General features: G+C 41.8%; 1 protein-coding gene across 6 annotated transcripts; it reads left to right on the top strand.

The window, feature by feature from the left end:
* The first annotated feature begins 35 nt into the window (after positions 1 to 35).
* On the top strand, positions 36 to 21,088 carry dtnbb (dystrobrevin, beta b). Of its 6 annotated transcripts, XM_061794128.1 has the most exons (22): positions 36 to 137; positions 775 to 1,041; positions 1,136 to 1,207; positions 2,632 to 2,680; positions 3,013 to 3,080; positions 3,467 to 3,547; positions 3,636 to 3,849; positions 4,935 to 5,020; positions 5,685 to 5,839; positions 5,961 to 6,066; positions 6,502 to 6,668; positions 7,540 to 7,664; positions 12,198 to 12,272; positions 14,162 to 14,252; positions 14,696 to 14,784; positions 14,910 to 15,023; positions 15,475 to 15,571; positions 15,680 to 15,700; positions 16,498 to 16,657; positions 16,972 to 17,061; positions 17,149 to 17,202; positions 17,306 to 21,088. In XM_061794128.1, exons 5-22 carry the CDS (start codon positions 3,014 to 3,016, stop codon positions 17,329 to 17,331), a joined length of 1,818 nt encoding a protein of 605 aa, XP_061650112.1. In that variant the 5' UTR covers positions 36 to 137; positions 775 to 1,041; positions 1,136 to 1,207; positions 2,632 to 2,680; position 3,013; the 3' UTR covers positions 17,332 to 21,088. The 6 variants fall into 6 exon arrangements, 5 of the variants coding, with proteins under 5 accessions (XP_061650112.1, XP_061650111.1, XP_061650108.1 ...); XM_061794127.1 differs by lacking the exon at positions 12,198 to 12,272 and having other exon boundaries at positions 7,543 to 7,664; XM_061794124.1 differs by lacking the exon at positions 12,198 to 12,272 and having other exon boundaries at positions 39 to 137.
* Positions 21,089 to 21,516: the final 428 nt, after the last annotated feature.

Genomic DNA, 21,516 nt, shown 5'->3' with positions numbered 1-21,516 from the left:
TGGATTATTGTATTAAAATAAAGAATTTTACATCTATCTTTTAAGATTATTTTATTGAAACTCAACTAATTTCAACATACAGTACTTCCTTGACACCGACATGCCACCAGATGACGCCGGAGCGCAACAGCGAATAGGTGAGTTTTTTCAGCAAATACGAAAAAAAACGCTAATATGCAGTGGTTCACTGTTAAATGCTGTCATTTGTCACTTCTTTTAAATTAATGAAACAATGCATGCGTATTACGAAAATGTGTAAAATTGTAAATGAGCATGAATCCCTTCCCATTTGTCCGTTGAACACGAGTGACAAAATTACCAATGAAAAGTGAAACGATTAAATAGACAAATACTGGAGTCGTTTAATAAATACTGAAATAAATGAATATTGAATTGAATTATTTGAATAAATAGTTAACTAAAAATTGAAAGCAATCCATATTGGAATGATTAAATATTGAAATAATTTGTGAAATAAATAGTGAATTTATATTGAAATAGATTGTTAAACAGTTATTGTAATAAATACAAATTGAAATAATGGTCATCGTCGGTTGCATCCATTGGCTGCGTGATTAAAATGTGGTAAATATTGAATTTGAGGAAAAAGGGAAAATGACATCAGTTTACTGCATTTGAATCATGTGCAACTGAAAATTATTATTATTATTTTTTTTTTCCCCCTTTTTCCTTAGTATATTTCAATAAGTAATGTCAAGCATACAATGAATTGTATTCAAGTTTAAGTTAACTGCGGCACTTTTGGTCCTCCAGCTCCTGCTGCTAAGTGTTCATCCAGTAGTCGGCACGCGTTGTATGCGCATGCGTGCAGAGGAGCAGCTGACGGCGCATGGCATCTCCTCCAGCGCCACCGCCGCCTGGCTCGCTGGCTATGCCGAGCGGCGCGTCCGTGTGCGCGGCCACCACCGCCGCAGTGCTCCCGGGGCCACCGAAGAGAACCGCCACGACAGCAACCACCATGCCGATGACGACGATGGACGTCCGCAGGCGCTTCTTCGGGTTGTTGTCGCGCAGGCTGCTGTAAGACGACTGGAGTGGCTCGATCTTTTTTTTTTTTGTTGTTGTTTTATTTTATTTTATTTTTTTGGGTACATCCATCCTGGTGCTGATGCAGCGGAGGATGCTGACGGTGCTTTAACTGCGGGAGTGGAGGCCAGCTTCCTCGGAGGGGCTTCGACGGCGGTCGGTGAGAGGAAAAACACATTTATTCGAGATGATTTTGCTTCTCACGGTGTCACGAGTGGAGATGCGGGGCGTTTGTGTGTGCGTCACGGATGATTGTGGTGCGATACCGCAGAGCTGCTACGCCAAGCGGATGCTGAAGGTGCGGTTTGTACGTGAATGCGCCTTGAAGCAGCAGCAATGATGTCACTGGCCTCCTCGCCGTCGTTTCTTATGTCAGCAAGATGAAGATGCGTTCGAACGCAACACACGAGTGGCCTTTTCCCATGCAGTCCGTTTTTCGCAACATAAACCAGCGTTTTAGTTTATGGATCTTTTCTCCCTGCGTTCACTATTCAATTTCGTAACTATTCTCTCCACTGAGATGAACACTTCCTGCACAATGCAATAATAGAGTACGTGCAGTAGCAATCAATTTGATGTGTATGTACCATTTTGCTCATTTTCAATGGAACTATTATGAATATTAACACCATTCATACATATTGGGTGTATGATAACTCATCCATGTACCCTTATACATCACTGTCAATAATATTGCCCTAATTGCACATATATTGATGTCGTATTAATTACTATTTAATACGACATCAATCTTCTGGTCTTGCTTGCTTAGTTTCGTTTTTTCTTCCTGAATATCATTTAATAAATGTTATGTTATAATTATTCATAATAATGAGTAGAAGTAGTAGTTTTTTTACTGTATTTTTACTTGGTATTTTTTTTTTTATTAGAATTAATTTACCTTTCATTTTAGTATAATCAACCGTTTTTTTTCTATTTTTCCATCCATGTATTTTCTATACTGCTTATCCTTATAAAATATATTAAATATTGATGTAATCTTTTATATTCATAACAAGACAGATGGGAAATCTATTTTAAAATAATCAGTATAATGGAAAACATTTATGTTTTTCAATTTTACAGATGCAACTAAAATTAATTTAAATTTTATATTAATATAGTGAAGCAGCATTGTTTATAAAATTAATACCTTTAAATAAAAAAAAGATTTAATATTTATTTAATTATTAATATTAGTGATGAAGCAACTGTATTGAGATTTAAAATGTGCATTTTGTTTTAATATCATCAAACTGCATTGTATATTTTATATAATTTCTTTAAATAAAAAAAAATCTATATTCCATCCATCCAAAATAAAAATTAATATATATAATGAATGGCATTCATTTATTTTGTATGCATCTAATAACTAAACTGTATTGATATTATAATACAATAGTATATTTAATAATAAAAAATAGATACATTCTGATTACAATTCATATGCTTTATAATTGACCAATAAATATAATTAAAGGAATGGTAATTATTTCATGACAATATTCCAATGCAATTATTATTTTTTTTTCTGTCCTGGTTCTCATCACATGAACATTTAAACGTGTCTTTTCTTTGCAGACTCAAAGTTGCAAAAGTTTCAATTTGCGTGACGTTGAACCACCGACAGGTACAAATACTTTTTGTTGTTCATCAAGCGCTAGCCAGCGCTAACACGTTAGCTTAACGAATGGAAAAACAAGTGCAGAAACAGCCCATCTGGGATTTGTGGAAAAGCTCAAAATAATCCACCTACGAGCACTCCCCCGCTTCAGATGAGCAATTAATGATCAGATAATAAGAGTCACTTGTTTATTGTGATAGCGTGACTCATTGTTAGCATGAGCAGCAGCTGCCAGTAGTCACGACTAGCTGGTTAGCTTAGAAATCATGAATGCTATCAAATTGGGCAACGCTACGTTTGAAAACACTGCTAAAATGTCCTCGAATATGCTGCTGCAGGATGATCGAGGAGGGCAGCAAGCGAGGCAAGGCCGCCGTGGAGAAGAGGCAGCTCTTCATGGAGATGAGTGAGTGGACACCAACGCATTTCCTCCGCCAGGGAGACTTTTTTTTTTTTGGTAGCAGTGTGGCTATATTTGATGACAGTGAATTCAACCCATCCCGTCTAGTCCACCCCGAACCATCACTTTCCGTCCTGTTCAAAGACGTCCTGTCCTCTCTTATTCCATCCTGTCCTGTCCCTTCTCCGTCCTGTCCCTTTCCATCCTACCCTGTCCTGTCCTGCCATGTCCTGACCTGACCTGACCTGTCCTGCTCTGTCCTGACCCATCCCACCCAGCCCTGACTTGCCCTGTTCACTGAGTAGCTAAACAGGACAGAACAGAACAGAACAGGACTGTTCTCGTTACACTTGTATGAAAAAATGTTTTGTGTTTTTTTTTCTTCTTCACAGGAGCGCAGAACTTTGATGTGATCAGACTGTCGACGTACAGAACGGCGTGCAAGCTCCGATTCGTGCAGAAGCGATGCAACCGTGAGAACCCCGGAGGCCATTAGCTCCACACGCTAACGCTAAGACCATTTATTGGAGACCTGTCAGTTTTTTTTTTTTTACACGTCAGTTCACCTGGTGGACGTGTGGAACATGATCGAGGCCTTCCGGGACAACGGCCTCAACACGCTGGAGCACCACGCCGAGATCAACGTGTCGCGTCTGGAGACCATCCTGTCCTCCGTCTACTACCAGCTCAACAAGCGGCTGCCCACCACGCACCAGATCAACGTGGAGCAGTCCATCGGGCTGCTGCTCAACTTCATGGTGGCCACCTACGACAGGTACATGCTGCCTTACAAAACCTACTTTTTAACATTGCCAATTTTTTTCACAAAAATCTAATTTCCTGCCCTATCCTGTCCCATCCTGTGCCACCCAATCGTGCCCTGTCCCATTCTGCCTGCACTGCGCCCTCCCATCCTGTCCCGTCCTGATCCCACCCCCCCCCCCCCCCCCTCTTTGCTTATAGAAAAAGTAAATGACAACTTTATCCAAAATTAGTTTTGATTGTGTTTTGGTTTTCCCTTTGGGATTTGCTTTATTTCTCATCATGCCAAAAAAGCGGTGACTCAAACTTACATCAACTTCTGCAGAAATAATAGAAATGAATATATTTTTATTTACAGACACAGTGGTGCCTTGCGATACGAGTTTATTTTGTTCCGTGACCAGGCTCGTAACTCAAAATACTTGCCTCAACTCATGGAATGGATAGAAATCCGTTCAAGCCTTTCTCCCCCCACCCCAAAAAGAAACCAACAAAATGTTTGCAATGTTTTTTAATTAGTTAATTAGCACTCTACAATATTGTACTTTATAAAAATATGAAGTCATAACATAATTAAACGGAACGTAAAAGATGAAACAGTTTGTGCATCATGATTAATTCAATGCGGCTCCTTCTGGTGCGCGTGACTTGGCCACTGGGTGGCAGTATAGTACCATCATGCAGAGAAACTATTCACTCGACGACTGGAAGTGATTCAGTAATGTGTAATAATCAGCTGTTTTTTTTGCACAGGATAAAGAACATATGCCTGTGAGAATTGTGATGTCTGTCTCCATGTTTTGCTGCAGCGTTTGTGTACAAATATCCGTTGCTTAAAGCATTATAATGCCGCAACGTGGATGCTATTAGTTAGCCTGTCAATGGCATTTTGCATTGTGTGTTGGCGGACGTAAAGGCAAAGCTATGTGGTTGCTTTAAATACAGAATGCGTAATTCTCTTTTGTTTTATGTTTCGTTTGACCATAAACTTCAACTGGGAGTGGCAAAAACAGCTTAAAGCCTTTTTTTTTTTTTTTTTTTTTTTTTTTTTTGGGTGATACGGTACTCCCACAACCTTGTTTGTCTTTGTGTTTGCAGTGAGAGCCACGGGAAGTTGACGGTGTTCTCCATGAAAGCCATGCTGGCGACGATGTGCGGAGGCAAAATAGTGGACAAGCTGCGCTGTAAGTACATTTTGCCGAGGCTCCGAGAGCCGCGAGACTTGTGCGTTCACGCAATCATTTCCAATAAATGATGTCGTATCATTTTAGAAAGTGCGCACCTGCATGTGGGGATCGGCATGGCAATGAAACAAACATCATGAGCCAAGACTCCTCCTTACCTTAGTTCCCTTGATTGTGACATCATCACATAAAACTGCCTTCAGCATGAATAACGTGTTTGTTTGCTTTTTTTTGAACAAAGGGTGTATTACAGGAGTAAAGTCAGATTTTTTGTTGTTGGTGTTGTTGAACAAAAGGCATATTTTATTATTTTAATCAAGTTGTTTTTCTACAAATCACATATAAAACTTTGACTTTGTATCTTATGACTACCTTGAAAGAATAAGACTTTATTCTGATATCATGAGCACTTTTTGCCTCTAAAAAATATTACATTACACCAATGGTATATAGGGGTACACATGCTAGTTGCTATTAAGACTTTGAGGGGTTCTTTGGTCCTTCTTTTTGTCCTTGAACCCCAAAAATTTGCATGACCGTCATAAGCCCCAAGCCATGTGGCTTCTGTCATTGCACACTTCTACCATACAGGGGCGCTGTTGTTCTTTCTGCGGCTCAGACTGACACTCTTGTTTGTGTGTGTGTGTTTTTTGTTACCCGGCAGACATTTTCTCTCAGATGTCGGACTCAAGCGGCGTGATGGTGTTCACCAAGTTCGACCAGTTCCTGCGCGAGGTGCTCAAGCTTCCCACAGCCGTCTTTGAGGGGCCCTCCTTCGGGTACACCGAGCACTCGCTCAGGACGTGCTTCCCCCAGCAGGTGGGAGGGCCTCATTGCGGCCTATTCTTTAGTCCAGTCCCAATTTATTCATTAATAGGTCACATTGTCCCATTAATGGTGGAAAATCTTGTTGTGTGTGTGTGTTTGTGTTTGCATCCAGAAGAAGATCACGCTGAACACGTTTTTGGACATCTTAATGGCGGACCCTCCGCCTCAATGCCTCGTCTGGCTGCCGCTCATGCACAGACTCGCTAATGTTGAAAATGGTACATTTTTGTGTTTGTAGTTTCTGCATCAGCAGTGTGCGCCCTTTCAAGAACAAGGCAGCAGATGACTACAATTCCCTGTCACTACTGCCTGTACCTGATTCTAAACCTAACCCAAACCCTAACCTAACTATAAAGCCGAACCCTAACTCTAAAACCTGACCCAAACCAAAACTTTTATCCCCTAAACCGAACTGTAAGACTGACCAGAACCCTAAATTCAAACTAGCCTAAACACTAAGCCCCTAGCCTAACCTTAAACTGAACTCTAAACCCGAACCCTAAACCTGACCTTAACCCTAAAACCCAAACAGAATCCTAACCCAAGCAGAACCTTAACCAGATCCTGTCCTAGCTGTAAACCCAAACCCTACGATAAACCCAAATCCGTCTGAGCTCTCCAACATTTGCGTCCTTTTGCCGGGTTGTTTTCAGTCTTCCATCCGGTGGAGTGTTCGTATTGCCGCAGCGAGAGCATGATGGGTTTCCGCTACCGCTGCCAGCAGTGCCACGGGTACCAGCTGTGCCAGAGCTGCTTCTGGAGAGGCCACGCCAACGGACCCCACAGCAACCAGCACCAGATGAAAGAGCACTCGTCCTGGGTGGGTAACGAGCCACCAAACTGGTTTTAGCCACTTCCGGAAAATTCCGAGAATAAGAAGAATACTCTTAGAAATGATCTTGGAATTGTCATTTAATGATGTTTTGATTTAAATATTTGTCTTAAAGCAAGGCTTGCTTGAGGAAAGTGCTGTTCACTTGTCTTAAATTGATTTTATGATTAAGGCAATTATTCGGCTTGAGTTGATGATTGCTTGAGGGAGGCATTTTTCCATTTTGATCTGCTGATTATTTGAGGAAGGCTTTAATTGCTCTAAAACGATTGATGGAGGCATTTATTGTCTTGAGTTGATGGTTGTTGGAGGGAGTGGTTTCTCTAAACTTGATTATTTGAAGCAGGTGTTTATTTTTCTGAACTCGCTAATTATTTGAGGAAGGCATTTTTCTGGTCTTGAGCTGATGATTGCTCGAGGGAGGTGTTTGTTTTTCTTAAGATGAGGATTGCTTTAGGTAGGCATTCATTTGTCTTAAGTACATTATTTGAGGGAGGCTTTTATTTGTCTTAAATCGATGATGATTGGAGGGAGGCATTTATTTTTCTTCGGGTGATTATTTGAAGGTGACTTTTATTCATCTTAAGTTGATGATTGTTTGAAGGGGGCGTTTGTCTTGAGTTGATTATTTGAAGAAGGCGCTTATTTATCTTAAGCTGATGATTGCTTGGGGGAGATTTTATTTGTGTCAAGGTGATGACTGCCCGAGGGTGGTGTATGTTTCTTTCAAGCGGATAAGGCGTGCTCCTTCGCCGTTCCCGCGTCTCCACCTAGTTATGCAAATAGTCTGTGCTTTGTTGCCGCGGCAACACGCTGACGCCGCCGTCCTCATTGTCCTATCGGTCCTCGTCTTTTGCAGAAGTCTCCCGCCAAGAAGCTGAGCCACGCCATCAGCAAATCGCTGGGCTGCGTTCCCATCGGCGAGCCCCCGCATCCCGTCTTCCCCGAGCAGGCCGAGAGACCCCAGGAGGCCCCTCACAACGTGTAAGTCACGAAGTCTTAAGTGGGTCATTTTCATGTAATTTTGATCAATTGCAGTAAATATGCTTGTAAAAAAAAAAAATAATAATCATAAAAAATAAAAAAAATCTAATTCAGCAAGTGTTTGATGTCGCCTTGGTTTTGATATGGGTAAAGGTCTCTAAGCTTAAACAAGCACGTTTAAAGTCCTATTTTCTAAACGTGATTGAGGATTTAACATTTTAAGCGTTCATCGTAAAGGCAATCCTGATTTAAGAGCAAATGGTGCTTGTCCACTGAAATACACTTCTTGCGTAACGATAAATACAAACGTGCACAACGATAAAGACTTGAACAGCTTCATGACATAACATCCCCTTCGAACTCTGCGGATGCAAGCGCATAAATGATCCGAACTACCCATCGTATACAGACTCTTGTCTGTATACGATCGGAACGTGCAATAGTTCCGACACTTGAACAAATTCATTCATATCTCAGAAATAACACTATTTAGTTTGTTGTCTGCTTTTGTGTGAATGCAAAATGGCTGCCTCATCCTGGCCCTTCAGCTCACAGACCCCTCTGGTGTATTGCAACGACATAACGAGGCTCTCTCCAGTGCTTTTAACAAAAAACACGGACCATTTGTAAAATACAAACAAAGAGGAACTCCTAAGATGCGTTTGTGTTAGGTTTCATGGAAAAGGCAAATTAGGTAGGAGAAAAAAATGAAATATATCCAAAAATGTAATTAGCATCTTCAGAAAACATGTTGCAAACTATGAAACTTTATTTGAGACACATAACGGTAAACACATTTTGTTATTAAAAGTGCGGAAATTTTTACTTTATAATAATTTTTTCTTCTTTGCTAGCTTGTTCCCAAGTTTCTATGGTCGTTTCCATGCTGGTTATTAGCTAGTCGTGCTATTGGCCACATTAGCATCTGCTCGTTAAAATTCATTTGCGAGTCCTCCTTTCCCTCCCTTAAATACATTTGAAATAATCCATAATGTTGTACTTCAAAAGTAATTTGAAGAAAAACTACATCCCGAATTTGCGCGTGGACATCTTCAACAGCCGTTCTCGTGTTTGTCCCCGGAAATCTTACCTGCAGACGAGTTCGTTCACGGCAACGGCGCCGAGCCTCTGCTTGGACTTTTATTGATGAGACATTTGAGGAACGAGAGTTTGAAATACTGCCAACCAGTGAATTGTCTACGGACAGTCGCTGCTGTTGTTTCCATCCGAGCTCTGCGCTGAGCGAGCGCTGACTTTGATTCCAGCTCCCAAAATCCAACAGATGCCGCTTTGAACATTTCTACTGGCATCTGACAGCCAAGCTCAAAATGTTTTGTCAGCGACATTTCTCCGGGATTTGCCTTGAAATGTTTTGAGGACCTGTGTTTCCAAAACGTTACATTCAAAACACAGCCGCCTAGCTGCCTACCTGCCTTGGGCTACCGCATTCAAAATAGCTCGAGAACAGCCAACTCCCTGTACTTTGTCTTAAAATTGCTACGTTTGAATGTTTCACACTTGATAACTGTTTTTTTAAAAACTGTGTATAGGTGTTTAAATGCAGCAGAATCAGGAATCAGATTCTTCATCCTGGTCACACGTTTGTTGCTAGGCAGTCTGTGGGGCATAATCATTTGTGCCCCAAACCCCGAGAAAGACATACCACATGTCAGTCGCATTTAATTTCCCTGGCAACCTGACTTAAGACACACAGCAAAGACTTTTTTCCCCCAACACAGCGCATTCTGCTCGACTTTCCTCACATTTGGCTAGTTGCTAGGCAGATTTCATGGGGCTGTTAATTCGGCAACTTGGGAGACGGGCAGTAACGCAATCAAGGCTTTTTTTATACCACACTACCATCTATTATTTTTTCCTGGTCTCGTCAACCTTGTTGCTAGTTAGATTGCGTAGAATCACCGAACCCAATAAAAGCAACCGGTAAAATTGCATGAACGTGGCAACTTGGGCCATGCTTTATTTTTGACTCACGAATCTGGTGGGGCACCCTTGTTTGCGAGGCAGAATCTGTAGGGCATAATTCTTTTTTTCCGCCAGTTCACGTTCACTTTGCTGTTTTCCTAGGAAACTTAAGACGGACGCAAGAACGCAGGGGTGACAAACACGAGCTTTATTCAAGCGGCGTATCTGGTGGGGCACTGCCCTTACATAGCGACCTCGGTATTGCAGGGTGGGACGAGGGGCGTCGTGGGTGGTTATGCGTCAAATGTTTCTTTTCTTTCCTTTTTTTGCCCCGCTAGGGCCGCTGTAGGCTGCCTGTGTGAAATACGCGCATGGTGAGGGGAAGTTAACGACCCTGCTGCGCGGCAAGCTCAAGGAAAGCCTTGTTATTGATTCGCCAGGGACATTTAGCTCCTGCTTCACCTCGGCATAACTATTTATACGTCGATTCGATTACGTAGAGTGCATCCGGAAAGTATTCACACGGCTTCTTCACTTTTTCCACATTCTGTTATATTACAGCCGTATTCCAAAATGGAATCTTTTTTTCTACACATGACAACAGAAAAGACTTTTTTTTTGAAATTTTAGCAAATGTATTAGAAGAAAAGCTAAGTTCGAAATCATACGTAGGTACTGTAGAGTAAATGAATCAAGGCGAGGAGCCAAGCATTTAGTATTTAGTAGTATTAATCTTGCAGAGTGGCAGGTTTTGGAATACAGAGTGTTCCTGGTGACGCTTTGTGCGGCAGAATTATTTGTGCCTCAAAGCCTATTTTGAAAAATATAAATAGACATGCCAGCTGTGCTTACTTATGCGTGTTTCGTTGACAGAGGGCTCCGCTGCACCGCACAGCATAGAAGGACAGGCCCAATGAAAGAGTAGGAATTACACCAGTCACATTCACTACGCTCTTTTTTTAGACGACCACAGAGGAGAGAAAGGACTGGGAGGACTGGCAATAGCCCAGGTTATTTTACTTTGTTGACCGTTGCTTGGCTGAATCTTTGGAGCATAAATATTTATATCCCCAAAAGGTTCACTATGTGCTTTCTAGGAAAGTTGGGGCAAAGGGGTCTGCTTCCCCACACTGCAGAGAAAGGACTTGCAGGCTCAATAGTAACACAGGTCAGGCAAACCTAGGCTTTTTTTTTTTTTTTGTACTGCTAGATCTGGTGGAACAATGTTGTTGCTAGGCAGAATCTGTGGGGCAGAATCATTCCTGGCCCAAAGAATGGGAATATGTCAATCTTGTTCACCATTCCCAGGCAAAACCTAGCTTCTTTTTGACCGGTGCATCTGGTGGGGGAGGCGGAAAAAAAAAAAAAAAAACAGGAAGAGGGGAGGGTGAGAGAGAAAAAGAGAGAGTGTGCGGGAGAGAGTCGCCGCCGAGTTTCCGTGGAGACGGTCGCAGCCACTGCATCAGCGTAGCAGCCGAGACTCGGATGTGGTTTTTTTCTTGCCAAGCGGGCAGGCGTCTTCTCTCCTTGGCGGAGGTAAGCTGGACGCTGCTTGTGCTCTGTAGTGTTTGGAGCAGGTTTTCCTTGAATTGGATTCCTACTGGGAATGCTCGGACGGTGAAGTAAATGCAGCCAATCAAGTAGAACGCTGAAACTCGACACAAGTGCCTCAAAGTGGATATAAATATCTTTTTATCTGCAACCCCCAAAACGCTGAACGGGACAAATCATCATAACGGGGCTTTCTGCCTTTTATGTGATAATAATGGCTGCTTGCCCGCTAGTATGTGATTACCTGCTCGAAACTCGGCATTGCCGTTCTCCCTTCGAAATAAAGTACGAATGCTGAGCTCGAAATGCCAAAGACAATGAGCAATGCGGAACGATTATCGTAGCGATCCCGAGATACTAGGAATAGGCATATGACTTCATTTCCTTAATCAACAATGAATTTAAAAATATATATATTTGAACAGTATGGAATGTTAGAATGTTCTCGATGCCCGTTTCCATGCCAGTGTCCTCCAGAAGTTGTGTCGAGACATGGATGTAACTCAAGTTCATATTTTACAGTAAATCCTCATTTTTACTCAATTACTCGATAAGGTTTCCTTTTCGCCCAAGTGAATTCATGTGAGTCATTGCTGCCACATTAAAGTCAGATCGCCAGTAAGTCGAACTGTAACACACATGTGCAGGTGAGCCACTGCACTACACTGACCTTAAAAAGAAAATCTGCAAGAACTGAAACGTGACATAGTGAGGCATTACTGTACTTCTTTGGACAGCAAACTCGCTGTTAGTAAATCAAAAGCAACAGTGTACTCCATCTTTGTTCAGTTGGGATAAGCGGTACGGAAAACGGGTGGATGGATGGCTTCCAGAAATTCGTACTCAACCGTCCGTTCGGCACAATCGACACGTAATTCTCTCTTGAAACGCTGCAAATATGGCCCCTAGACATTTCGTGCCGCACGGTCACGCGAGAGGGAATCCTTACCTTTCAGTATTGGCACAGTGACTCCAAAGCTGATTGTGCCTCACTTTTGATTGATCATTCATAAATAGGAGCCCCTGTAGCATTAAAAGAGCTCTAATCTTGTTTTGTAGTCCGCCCCAAGCAGCGGCCGACCGCATGAGCGACACGATGCTCGTGTCCTCTGGGGCGGCTGCGCCCAGCGAGAGGTAAGCACCCCCCCCCCCCCCCCCCCCCCCCCCCGCCCGCCCGCCCGCCCGCCCGCCACTTCCAGTGACGATATTGGCCACCGATTTCATACTTTGGATGAATGCACCCCCCACGCCTGGGAATCACAATTTAGCCCTCTACCACACACACACAAATCAAATTTCAGAAGGATGAGAATAGTAATAGGCCACCCGCGCCAAACATATTTGCTGGATATTTGCTTCTTTTGATGGACCGGGAATTTGCTTAGCGACGGTGCAGCTGAAGTTTATATTCGGCAACTGGAACCCACTCGCCGTCTTACGGTTCTCAACAAATTACAATGAGAGCTCGTATAGATTCACTGCACCGTAAAGGATTTTAAACAAAAACGAAAAAAATCCATTTGAAAAATATCACATCACTCCACCCCCCCCAAAAAAAAAAAAGAAAAAAAAAAGAAAGTGTACACACTGAAATAATGATGATCTTGTCTTAATTTACATTTAATTTCTGTGAAATCTGGATGAGCTTATTTGAATACAAAGCTATTGTACTGGATGAAAGGACCCAAATGAACGCCTGCTAAATATAGAATATTGTTTTAGCCCTCGATACATTACATTTCACAAGTAATATTCCTAATGGCCATTCTTTGTGTTCTTTTGAGGCTGCTCCTCTTGTTCTCTCAATCAGATCGGCGAGCTTTAGAAGTCTTTTAGAGGCGCGGAAATAGCATTTGGGTGGAGTTGCGTGGACCAGAAGGACGGTTTGGCAGCTGAATATGTTCGTCTGCTGTGCAATAAAGGTGGCCTGCTTGCTTTTCATATGATATTTCATATTTACTTGCTCAGTCAAGCAAGTGAAAACATGTTTTAAGGGGTCCTCAACACTAATGCCCACAAAACTAACTCAGTTGACACCCCCGAAATTGGTTGGACATGTCTATCGTAACAGGACGCATGAAAAAGTCTCAAAGCCCCAAGGGGGAAATTGAACAGGAAGTCGGCCATTTTGCCCACATGAGCCAAGCGGGAACCAGAACACTTCCACAAGTGGGGGATGCTAAATGGTGACGCTTCTTTGCCAACGCCGTCTAATCTGGCATCAAAGTCTGATGATTGTTTCGAGGATCGGCCATGAAATGCGGCGGGCAGCTTTAATTTGAATTGGCTGTTTTACAAAAAAAATCATTGACTTCTCAGAGAAAGCCAGTGAGCCAGCTGCTGGTCAAAAAATAATAATAAATCACTCACTCAAACTGATGGTTTCGTTCTTTTATGACATTTGGTCATGCTCGTCCCTTTATTCAGAGTGTCAAACTCATTTTTGTCACAGCCCACATTGTAATTGTGTGCTTTGGCGCCATCTGGGGGCATCTTGGTGCCAAGGAACTGTTGAAGGAAGTTGAGGAGTTTCATTTAGACAAAAGAAAGCATTTACTGCCCTCCTGTGGCATCTATAGACAATTACAGAACAGTATAAAGTTTTTTAGGGGGCCGGCGTTAATTACTTTTTTTTTGCCATTTTTGCTATATGGAAGCAAGGCTCCGTCCTACGCCCCTTTAACTTTTCTGAGGCTCGCTGTAAATGTACAATGTAATCGACTCATCATACTTTTTACAGAGCCACAAGAAATGTACGGATAACTACTTTTGAAATAAGAAGTCAATAAAAAAATATTTATTCAAAAATATATATTTGTGAACAAATAATGCATGCAGTATTTCCGTGTCATCAAAAGTGAAAACAATTTGCAATTTTGCGACATATTCTCACAAGAAACATGCAGGAAAAGAAGATAAATGAGGTGGCGGGCCAGATTTGTTCCCTAGGCCATATGTTTTGAGACGTCATCATTTATTGTGCCTGTCTAGAGTTTGATTGAGTCTTGGACTTTTTCCTGCAGCGTCTTGGAGAGTCCCAGCCGGCTGGACGAGGAGCACCGCCTCATCGCCCGCTACGCCGCACGTCTGGCGGCCGAGGCGGGAAACTCCACGGTCAGAATTGACATTTTGATGTTGGCTTTTTACCTAGAAAACATGGCTGGACAAAACAACGACCCTAAACATAGCCGTCCCACTCGTTTGATCGTTAAAACCATGAGGAGTCGGTCGGTAGTGTCCGCTCAGTCCTGTAGGGGGCAGTAACGTACATCATAAAGATGACGAAGCAAGCTTTTGTATGTAATTTAATGGATTGTTCTTTGGTCCACTTCTGACACCTTTTACAAAGTCACACAAATGTGTTTGCTGACGTGATGGGCAGGGAGCAAAAAATGTTTTGACGTTTACGATTGTCGTCGGCCCTAACTGTTTTCCGAGTGCATGGGGGGCGGGAAATTGCTTTTAACACAACTCACACCACAGATCACTCACTCAAGATCATCTGAATCTTGCATTAATCGACAATATGTTTTGTGTTTGTTTGTTTGACTTCGCAGCAACAATGTCCTCCCTCCGACTTGTCGTTCAACTTTGACGCCAACAAGCAGCAGAGGCAGCTGATTGCCGAGCTGGAGAACAAAAACAGGTGGGAAAAACTCGGACCCTCTGAAAACGTTCATGCGCAAGAGCCACATTTAATTGTCGAACGGAAAAACGTCTTAACGTTAAATGAAACCTAACCGGACAACAATTCTGTCGCGGATTGTTCAGGGAGATCCTGCAGGAGATCCAGAGGCTTCGTTTGGAGCACGAGCAGGCGTCGCAGCCCACGCCGGAGAAGGCCCAGCAGAACCCGACGCTCCTCACCGAACTCAGGCTGCTCAGGTAATATCAAAACGAAAATAAGCCCCCGAGCGTGACGGCGACAACCGCCGAAAAGACAAAAATACAAACATTTCTGAATCATAAAAAATACATACAAATACAAAAGCGACATACTCAAATATTAGACCGCTAATAGACAAAATGTAATGTGCGAAAATGTAAGCCAAATATTAAAAATGTAAAAAAATACAAAATATCGAAAAATATGAGGAAACGATATTTTTTTTGAAATATTACAGAATATTAGAAAAAAAATACAAAGATCTTGGAAAAGAATACCAAATATGAGACAAAATGATTCTAAACAATAGAAAAATACTGGAAGGCCAAAAACCCTGGACAGGATAAGTGGTATAGAAAATGAATGTGTGGATATGGCACAAAAAGGTGGAAAAAGTGAAGCGCTATTTATTCAATTGGCATCTAATTCTCTGTTGCATTTGCGCGTCAGACACAGGAAGGACGAGCTGGAGAGGCGCATGTCGGCCTTGCAGGAGAGCCGGCGGGAGCTCATGGTGCAGTTGGAGGGACTCATGAGGCTTCTTAAGGTTTCAAACGCATTTTCGTGTTGTTGACGTGGCGCACAAATGCCGTTCTTCTCCCGGGCGCACGGCTTTTAATTGTGATCTCGTTTGCTTCTGCGTGCCGGCTGACAGGACGAGGAACAGAAGCAGGTGGTGAGTGGAACTTCGCGGCTTGCACGGTGGCTGCTTGGTGATGCTGTCACGGTGAAAAGGCCATTTTAGTCACTCACAAGCCTGAAGAAAAAAAAAACACACACAAAACAAGCAATGCTCCGTGAGGAAGTTACTCCTTAAATCACACTTGAATCTAAAGTCAACAAAATCAAAAAAACAGTAAACAAGCAAAAAAATCAGATGAAACAAACAACGAAGAAATATTACAATCAGATTATTAGGAGATTAGTGAATTTACTAGGACACTACTATTGCAGTACAAAGTCTTAATATAGTCATAAATATAGAAATTAAAAAAATCATTTTTTTGTGCTTGTAAAATGGCTTATTGTAAATTGTGTAAAAAGTCTTTTAGTGTTGTAAAAAATACTTTTTTTTTCTTGTGAAATGTGAATTTTCTTTAAATATTAAAAATAGTCTTTAGAAATTAGATTTTTTTTGTCGGAGTAAATATGCATTTGCATATGCTTTTTTAAATCTTTTTTTTTATTTTTTTTGTAAATTGACATTTTCTTTTTAAATGCTGTAATAAATTTTGTAAAATTATTTTTCTCGTAAAAAAAAAAAAAATCACATTTTTGTAGTAAAATATCTACATTTTAAAATCTATATTTTAAAATGAAAAATGTTGTTGGACATTTTCGAAAGAATTTGCCAAAAATCCCTTTAAAATTGTTTGTACAATCTTAAAAAAAAAAAAAAGGGATTTTTGTGTAAACTTTATTGAGAGACTACAATGAGATGACTTTGAGCTAATGTGCGCTTGCGCTCTCCAGTCCCAGCCGGGCGGCTCGCCCCACTCGTCGCCCGGCCACGGGGCCGGCTGCTCCATGCCCATGCCCATACGCTCCACCTCGGCCGGCTCCACCCCCACGCACACGCCCCAGGACTGTCTGGCGGGCGTGGGGGGCGACGTGCTGGAGGCCTTCGCTCAGGGTGAGTCCACGATGCCGACCGGGCACCCCGGTACGGCCCCCGGGACCCCCCCCCCCCCCACCCCCCTCACCCCCGTACCATAAACAATCAAGAGAAAAACGGTGTAAAGTAGTGCCTTGACGTATGAGTTGAATTCGTTCCAACGCCCTAAAGGCTGCCAACAAAAATTGCTGTAATGTATTTTCATATGACCGTCCGATATGGATCACTGATATTTGGTGGAATTAAATGCTGATAACTGATTTATTTATTGGATGGATGTTTTAATAAGTTTAAACGTGTCCGTTCCCGGCCATTTGTTCCGGGGTCGTCAGGTGTACCTCGGAATCTGCGCAATGACCTCCTAGTGGCTGCCGACTCCATCACCAACACGATGTCGTCGCTGGTCAAAGAGCTGCACTCAGGTGAGATCGCACAAACCGTCGGTCGGTTTCGGAAAGAAAGCAAACCTACCCCGAAAAAACAAAACAAAACCACTTTTCTTCTTCAAGTGGACGACGGGGCGGACGAGGAGGAGACCAACATGAGAAACGGAGGCGAGAGAGGTAAGCCAGCGACAAAATGCAATCGTTTGATGCTTACGTCACACGCCTTTTGTGTTCATGTCTTTGTATTTGTTCTGTGCGTTTTGTGTGCGTGTGCGTGCAGGCACGATGCGAGTACAGAAGCAGTGAAGCCAGAGGCGACGCCTCGTCAGCGGGGAACGATCAGCGACGACGCCGCCGCCGCCGTCGCCGCGTCATTCTCACGTTAGACTACTGCATGCTGTAATCGAAACACAGTTTCACTATGTGAAAAACAAAACGACTCCAAAACAAAGTTTCTTGAGACCTTGCAGGGGTAGCAGGAGGTGTCTCGTTAGCCCGTGGTGTGTTGTCCTGTGTGGCGCAAGCTCTTTCTGTACATATTGACCACACCGACATGGCGTCGGCCGCACTGCTTTTGATTCATTTTGGAAGCCCGTTTTTTTTTTTTTGCACGAAGCGACACTCCTGTCTGGTGCCGTACGCTTGCTAAGGCAGCACTTTGCGCCGTCGTTACAGTCGGAGGCGCAACGGCCGACTTTTGGCCAATCGGTCAACGCGCCCATCTCTCTAGGCCAGAGGTTCGCAAACTTTCTCAACACCCGCACATTTATTTTTTATTTTTTTTATCAGACCCACACTTCTTTTCTCGGTGAAAAATGCCAACATCCAATGTTTTTGGCCCACCTGATTGGATGTGGGTGTTTGAATACCAACAATTGTTTTTGCACCTGACGGGGTACAGGTGTTTCAACACCCACACTTTGCTCTATAAAAGTTTGCAACACCCACACGTTTTGTCACACCTGCACGTTTTCCAGTAAAAATTGAAGCGTCCAGACTTTTTGTCCCACCTGAGGGGATGTGGGTGTTTCTAGTCCCCACACTTTTTCCCGTGAAAGGTTTCAACACCCACACTTTTCGTCACACCCACAGGGGTGCGGATGTTTCAACAGCCACACTTTTCCAAGTAAAAGGTTTCAACACCCATACTTTTTGTCACATGCACACTTTTGCCAGTGGAAAATTGAAGTATCCATATTTTTTGTCCTACCGGAGGGGATGTGGGTGTTTAAGCCGTCACACCTTTCCCAGTGCAAGGTTTTTAACACCCACAATTTTCATCGCACCGCAGGGTGTGTGGGTGTTTTCATACCCACATTTTCCCCAGTGAAAGGTTTCAACACCCACACTTTTCAGCGCACAGCTGGGGGTGTGTGGGTGTTTTCATACCCACATTTTTCCCAGTGACAGTTCTCAACACCCACACTTTTCGCTGCACCTGCACGGTGTGTGGGTATTTCCATACATTTCAACACCGACTCATTTCATCGCATCTACGTGGAGTGCGGGTGATTTAACACCACACATTTTGTCACACCCACACTTTTAGCTGCGATAAATTTCTACATCCAGACTTTTTGCTTTATTATTTTTGCTTTATTCTCAAAAAGCCAAGGGAGGGAGGAGCAATTGGTTTAGAACTATAATAATATTGTTAATATTGTGCGCACCACAGTTTGCGAACCACTGGTCAAGTATACTCGCAGTTATCTGTTGATTTTTCCATTTGTGTCGTATTGAACACCCGTGCCGGACTTCTGTGCAAATCGGACGCAGCGGTGCCGGATGTTGATATTTTCAAACACTCCAGCGGGTGTATTATGGCGAATCAAAATGGCCGTCGGCCTGTGCGTTTCACAGTGTAGCTTCTAATTGATTTTGGCGCGCGTGCTGGATTTGGTGTCAATCCGACGCACTGGTGCCGAATGCTACTATTTTCCAATTTACTCTCTGTCTCTCCAAAAAAAATCTCTTGCTAAGGAAGTTAGCATTCGTGCTGCATTCGAGAAGTTCCACTTAGAGGTGCCACCGTTCCATCCTATTGACACGCATTTTCCATTTCCCCCTTTTCTCGAACGCAACATTAGACGCATAAACAGAAATGTTCTCAAGCTGGATTTGAGTTTTCAAAAAGGCAATTTTGCATATTTTCTGTGTTCCGCCGCTACCCGTAACACGCAACATGCATGCCCCGTTACCCGCTACACTGCTGCTACTGTGCACAACGCAACACAACACAGCGAGGACCGCTCACTTGTGTCGTGCGCGACGGAATGAAGCGAAAAGTGCGATGGGTGTTCAACCGGTGCTCAGGGACTGCAGAGCTGCAAAATGGGAGCGCGTGAAAACGGCCAAAAATTCCGCATGAAATCTATCGCTTAAAAGTCAAAATGTTGATTTTGTTTTTGTTGTTGTTGTTTCAAATTGTGAGTGTGTGGGTGGGCGGGGTGAAGTGCTTTTTTTTTTTTTTTTTTTTTTGCTGACGCATGTCGGCTGCGTCACCGTTTGTGGTTCGCGTCTTGTTCCGATGCGGCTATTTTGCCGGACGGCTGCGTGAAAGCGGCTTAAGAAGCTAAGAAGCGCGATGTTTCGTTCCGAGTAAACCTTTCGGGGGGGGTCGAGCGAAAACTTGGTGAGCGGGACCGCGGAGCATTTAGAGCCAGGGGTGGGCAAAGTATGACCCTCGGTCCACATATGGCCTGCTCTGATCTTTAAGTCGGTCCACTTGGAATTGACATGATCCTCAGTCCTGTAATCTGACATTTTCTTCCTAAAATGTGTTCGATTAAATTAAACATTTTTTACTTTTTCTTTTTCCTCTCTTTCTTTTATCACTTTTCTCCCCCCGTATTCCTTCTTTTTCGCCTTTCCCCACCCTTTTTCCTCAAAAGAATAGAGGAAAATTCCACTAATTAAATTAAGGAGTTAAAATTACCAGTTTTTTTTTTAAATATGAATTTATTAATTAGATTTAATATATTTAATGCAATGTTATTGGTTATATTTCCTATTATTGTATTAATTGCTAATTAATTTTATTTTTTAATCTACCTACTAATTGATTTATTAAATGATTTAAATAATAGGTTATTTTTAATTATTACAATCAAAATAGTAAAATAAACAGTTTATCCCTTCTTTTTTCACCTTTTTTAAAAATATTTTCCCCCTTCTTTTTTCTCAAGAGAAAATAATCAATTAATTTACATTCATAATTTTAAATTGATAATTAAATTAATGTAAATAATAATTGCATTTTCTCTTGGATTATTCGAATTTAAAATTAATTTAAATGTGCAATCTTATTTATTATTGTTTTTAAATAATGGGATATTTTATCTGTATTGTAAATGATTGAAAAAAAAAAAAGTAAAGTAAGCAATTTTATACACACATTTAACACATTTTATTTATTTTCTCAAAATAATTTTATTTAAATGATCAGAATTATATTAATAATAACTGATCAAATTAATGAGTTTGTTTTAACCTCATCTACAAATGTCCTGGCCCATCTGTCCTTTTTTTAAAAATGAAAGAAATAAAAAAAATGAGTACAAAAGTTTGCCCACCCCTGATTTATAGAGTCCGGCACCTTCTATAAGCGCCATACACTGTGTTAAGAAAAAAAAAAAAAAGAACAGGAAAGAAAGAAAAAAAAAAACCCCCACAAAATAAGCTCCTCCTTTTGTTGTTGTTCCACTTTGTGACGTTTTCCTTCCAGCTGCCCTGCTTTTTGGACCTTTTTGTGGGACTTCATTGGTCGTTTTGTGCCAAAACGAAATGTTCGCGTTTACGTGTGTCACCATCCTTCACACAATGCCTGGGGTTCTTTTAATTGTTTCTTTCAAACAATGTGCAAAAAAAAAATAATATAATGATTGAACAACAAATGTTATTTATTATTGTGTGCGTGTGTGTTTATGCTTCTGCTTTACATTTTGTTTTATTTTGAAAACACTTTACGTGACAAACTTAAAAAAAAATAAAAAAAATAAATAACGCCACCAGTCTTTTTGTAAATAAATCAAATGTGAGATATTAAAAAGAGATTTAAAATATTCCTTGGCGGTGATCTCGTGGTTTGTGCCATTTTCATGACGTCGCGCGAGATTTCGTCAAATCTCACGAGATCGTCCGGGCTGCTCAGTTACAACATGGCGAAGTGGAAAAGAATAGCAAATGGTCACATATTTGTATTTTTTATGTTTTTATTTTTAATATTTCCCAACATGGACAAGTGAAAAGTTTTGTGATTTTTTTAAAAAAGAAATTGAATATCCATTTTATTTTATTATTATTTTTTTTAATCATACAGTGGCAAGAAAGAGTGTGTGGGCCCTTTGAAATAACCTGGATTTCGTCATTAATTGATCATACAATGTGATGAAATTAGCATCTGGTTCACAATCGACGGTTTCCTTAAACTTAGACCAAACAAATAATTACATGTGCTTTTTCTTGCAACGAGTATCCAGCATTGAGCTTGCT

This window comes from Phyllopteryx taeniolatus, chromosome 13 (genome assembly GCF_024500385.1).
Source record: "Phyllopteryx taeniolatus isolate TA_2022b chromosome 13, UOR_Ptae_1.2, whole genome shotgun sequence".
NCBI lineage: Eukaryota > Metazoa > Chordata > Actinopteri > Syngnathiformes > Syngnathidae > Phyllopteryx > Phyllopteryx taeniolatus.
The sequence above is the reverse complement of the archived record's forward strand: the minus strand, read 5'-3'. Positions and strand labels throughout refer to the sequence as shown.

Coding starts and splice junctions, on each gene's coding strand:
- dtnbb (XM_061794128.1), top strand. CDS start 3,014: ATGATCGAGGAGGGCAGCAAGCGAGGCAAGGCCGCCGTGGAGAAGAGG. Junction 15,572..15,679: donor GACTCATGAGGCTTCTTAAG/GTTTCAAACGCA, acceptor GCCGGCTGACAG/GACGAGGAACAGAAGCAGGT. Junction 16,658..16,971: donor GCTGGAGGCCTTCGCTCAGG/GTGAGTCCACGA, acceptor CGGGGTCGTCAG/GTGTACCTCGGAATCTGCGC.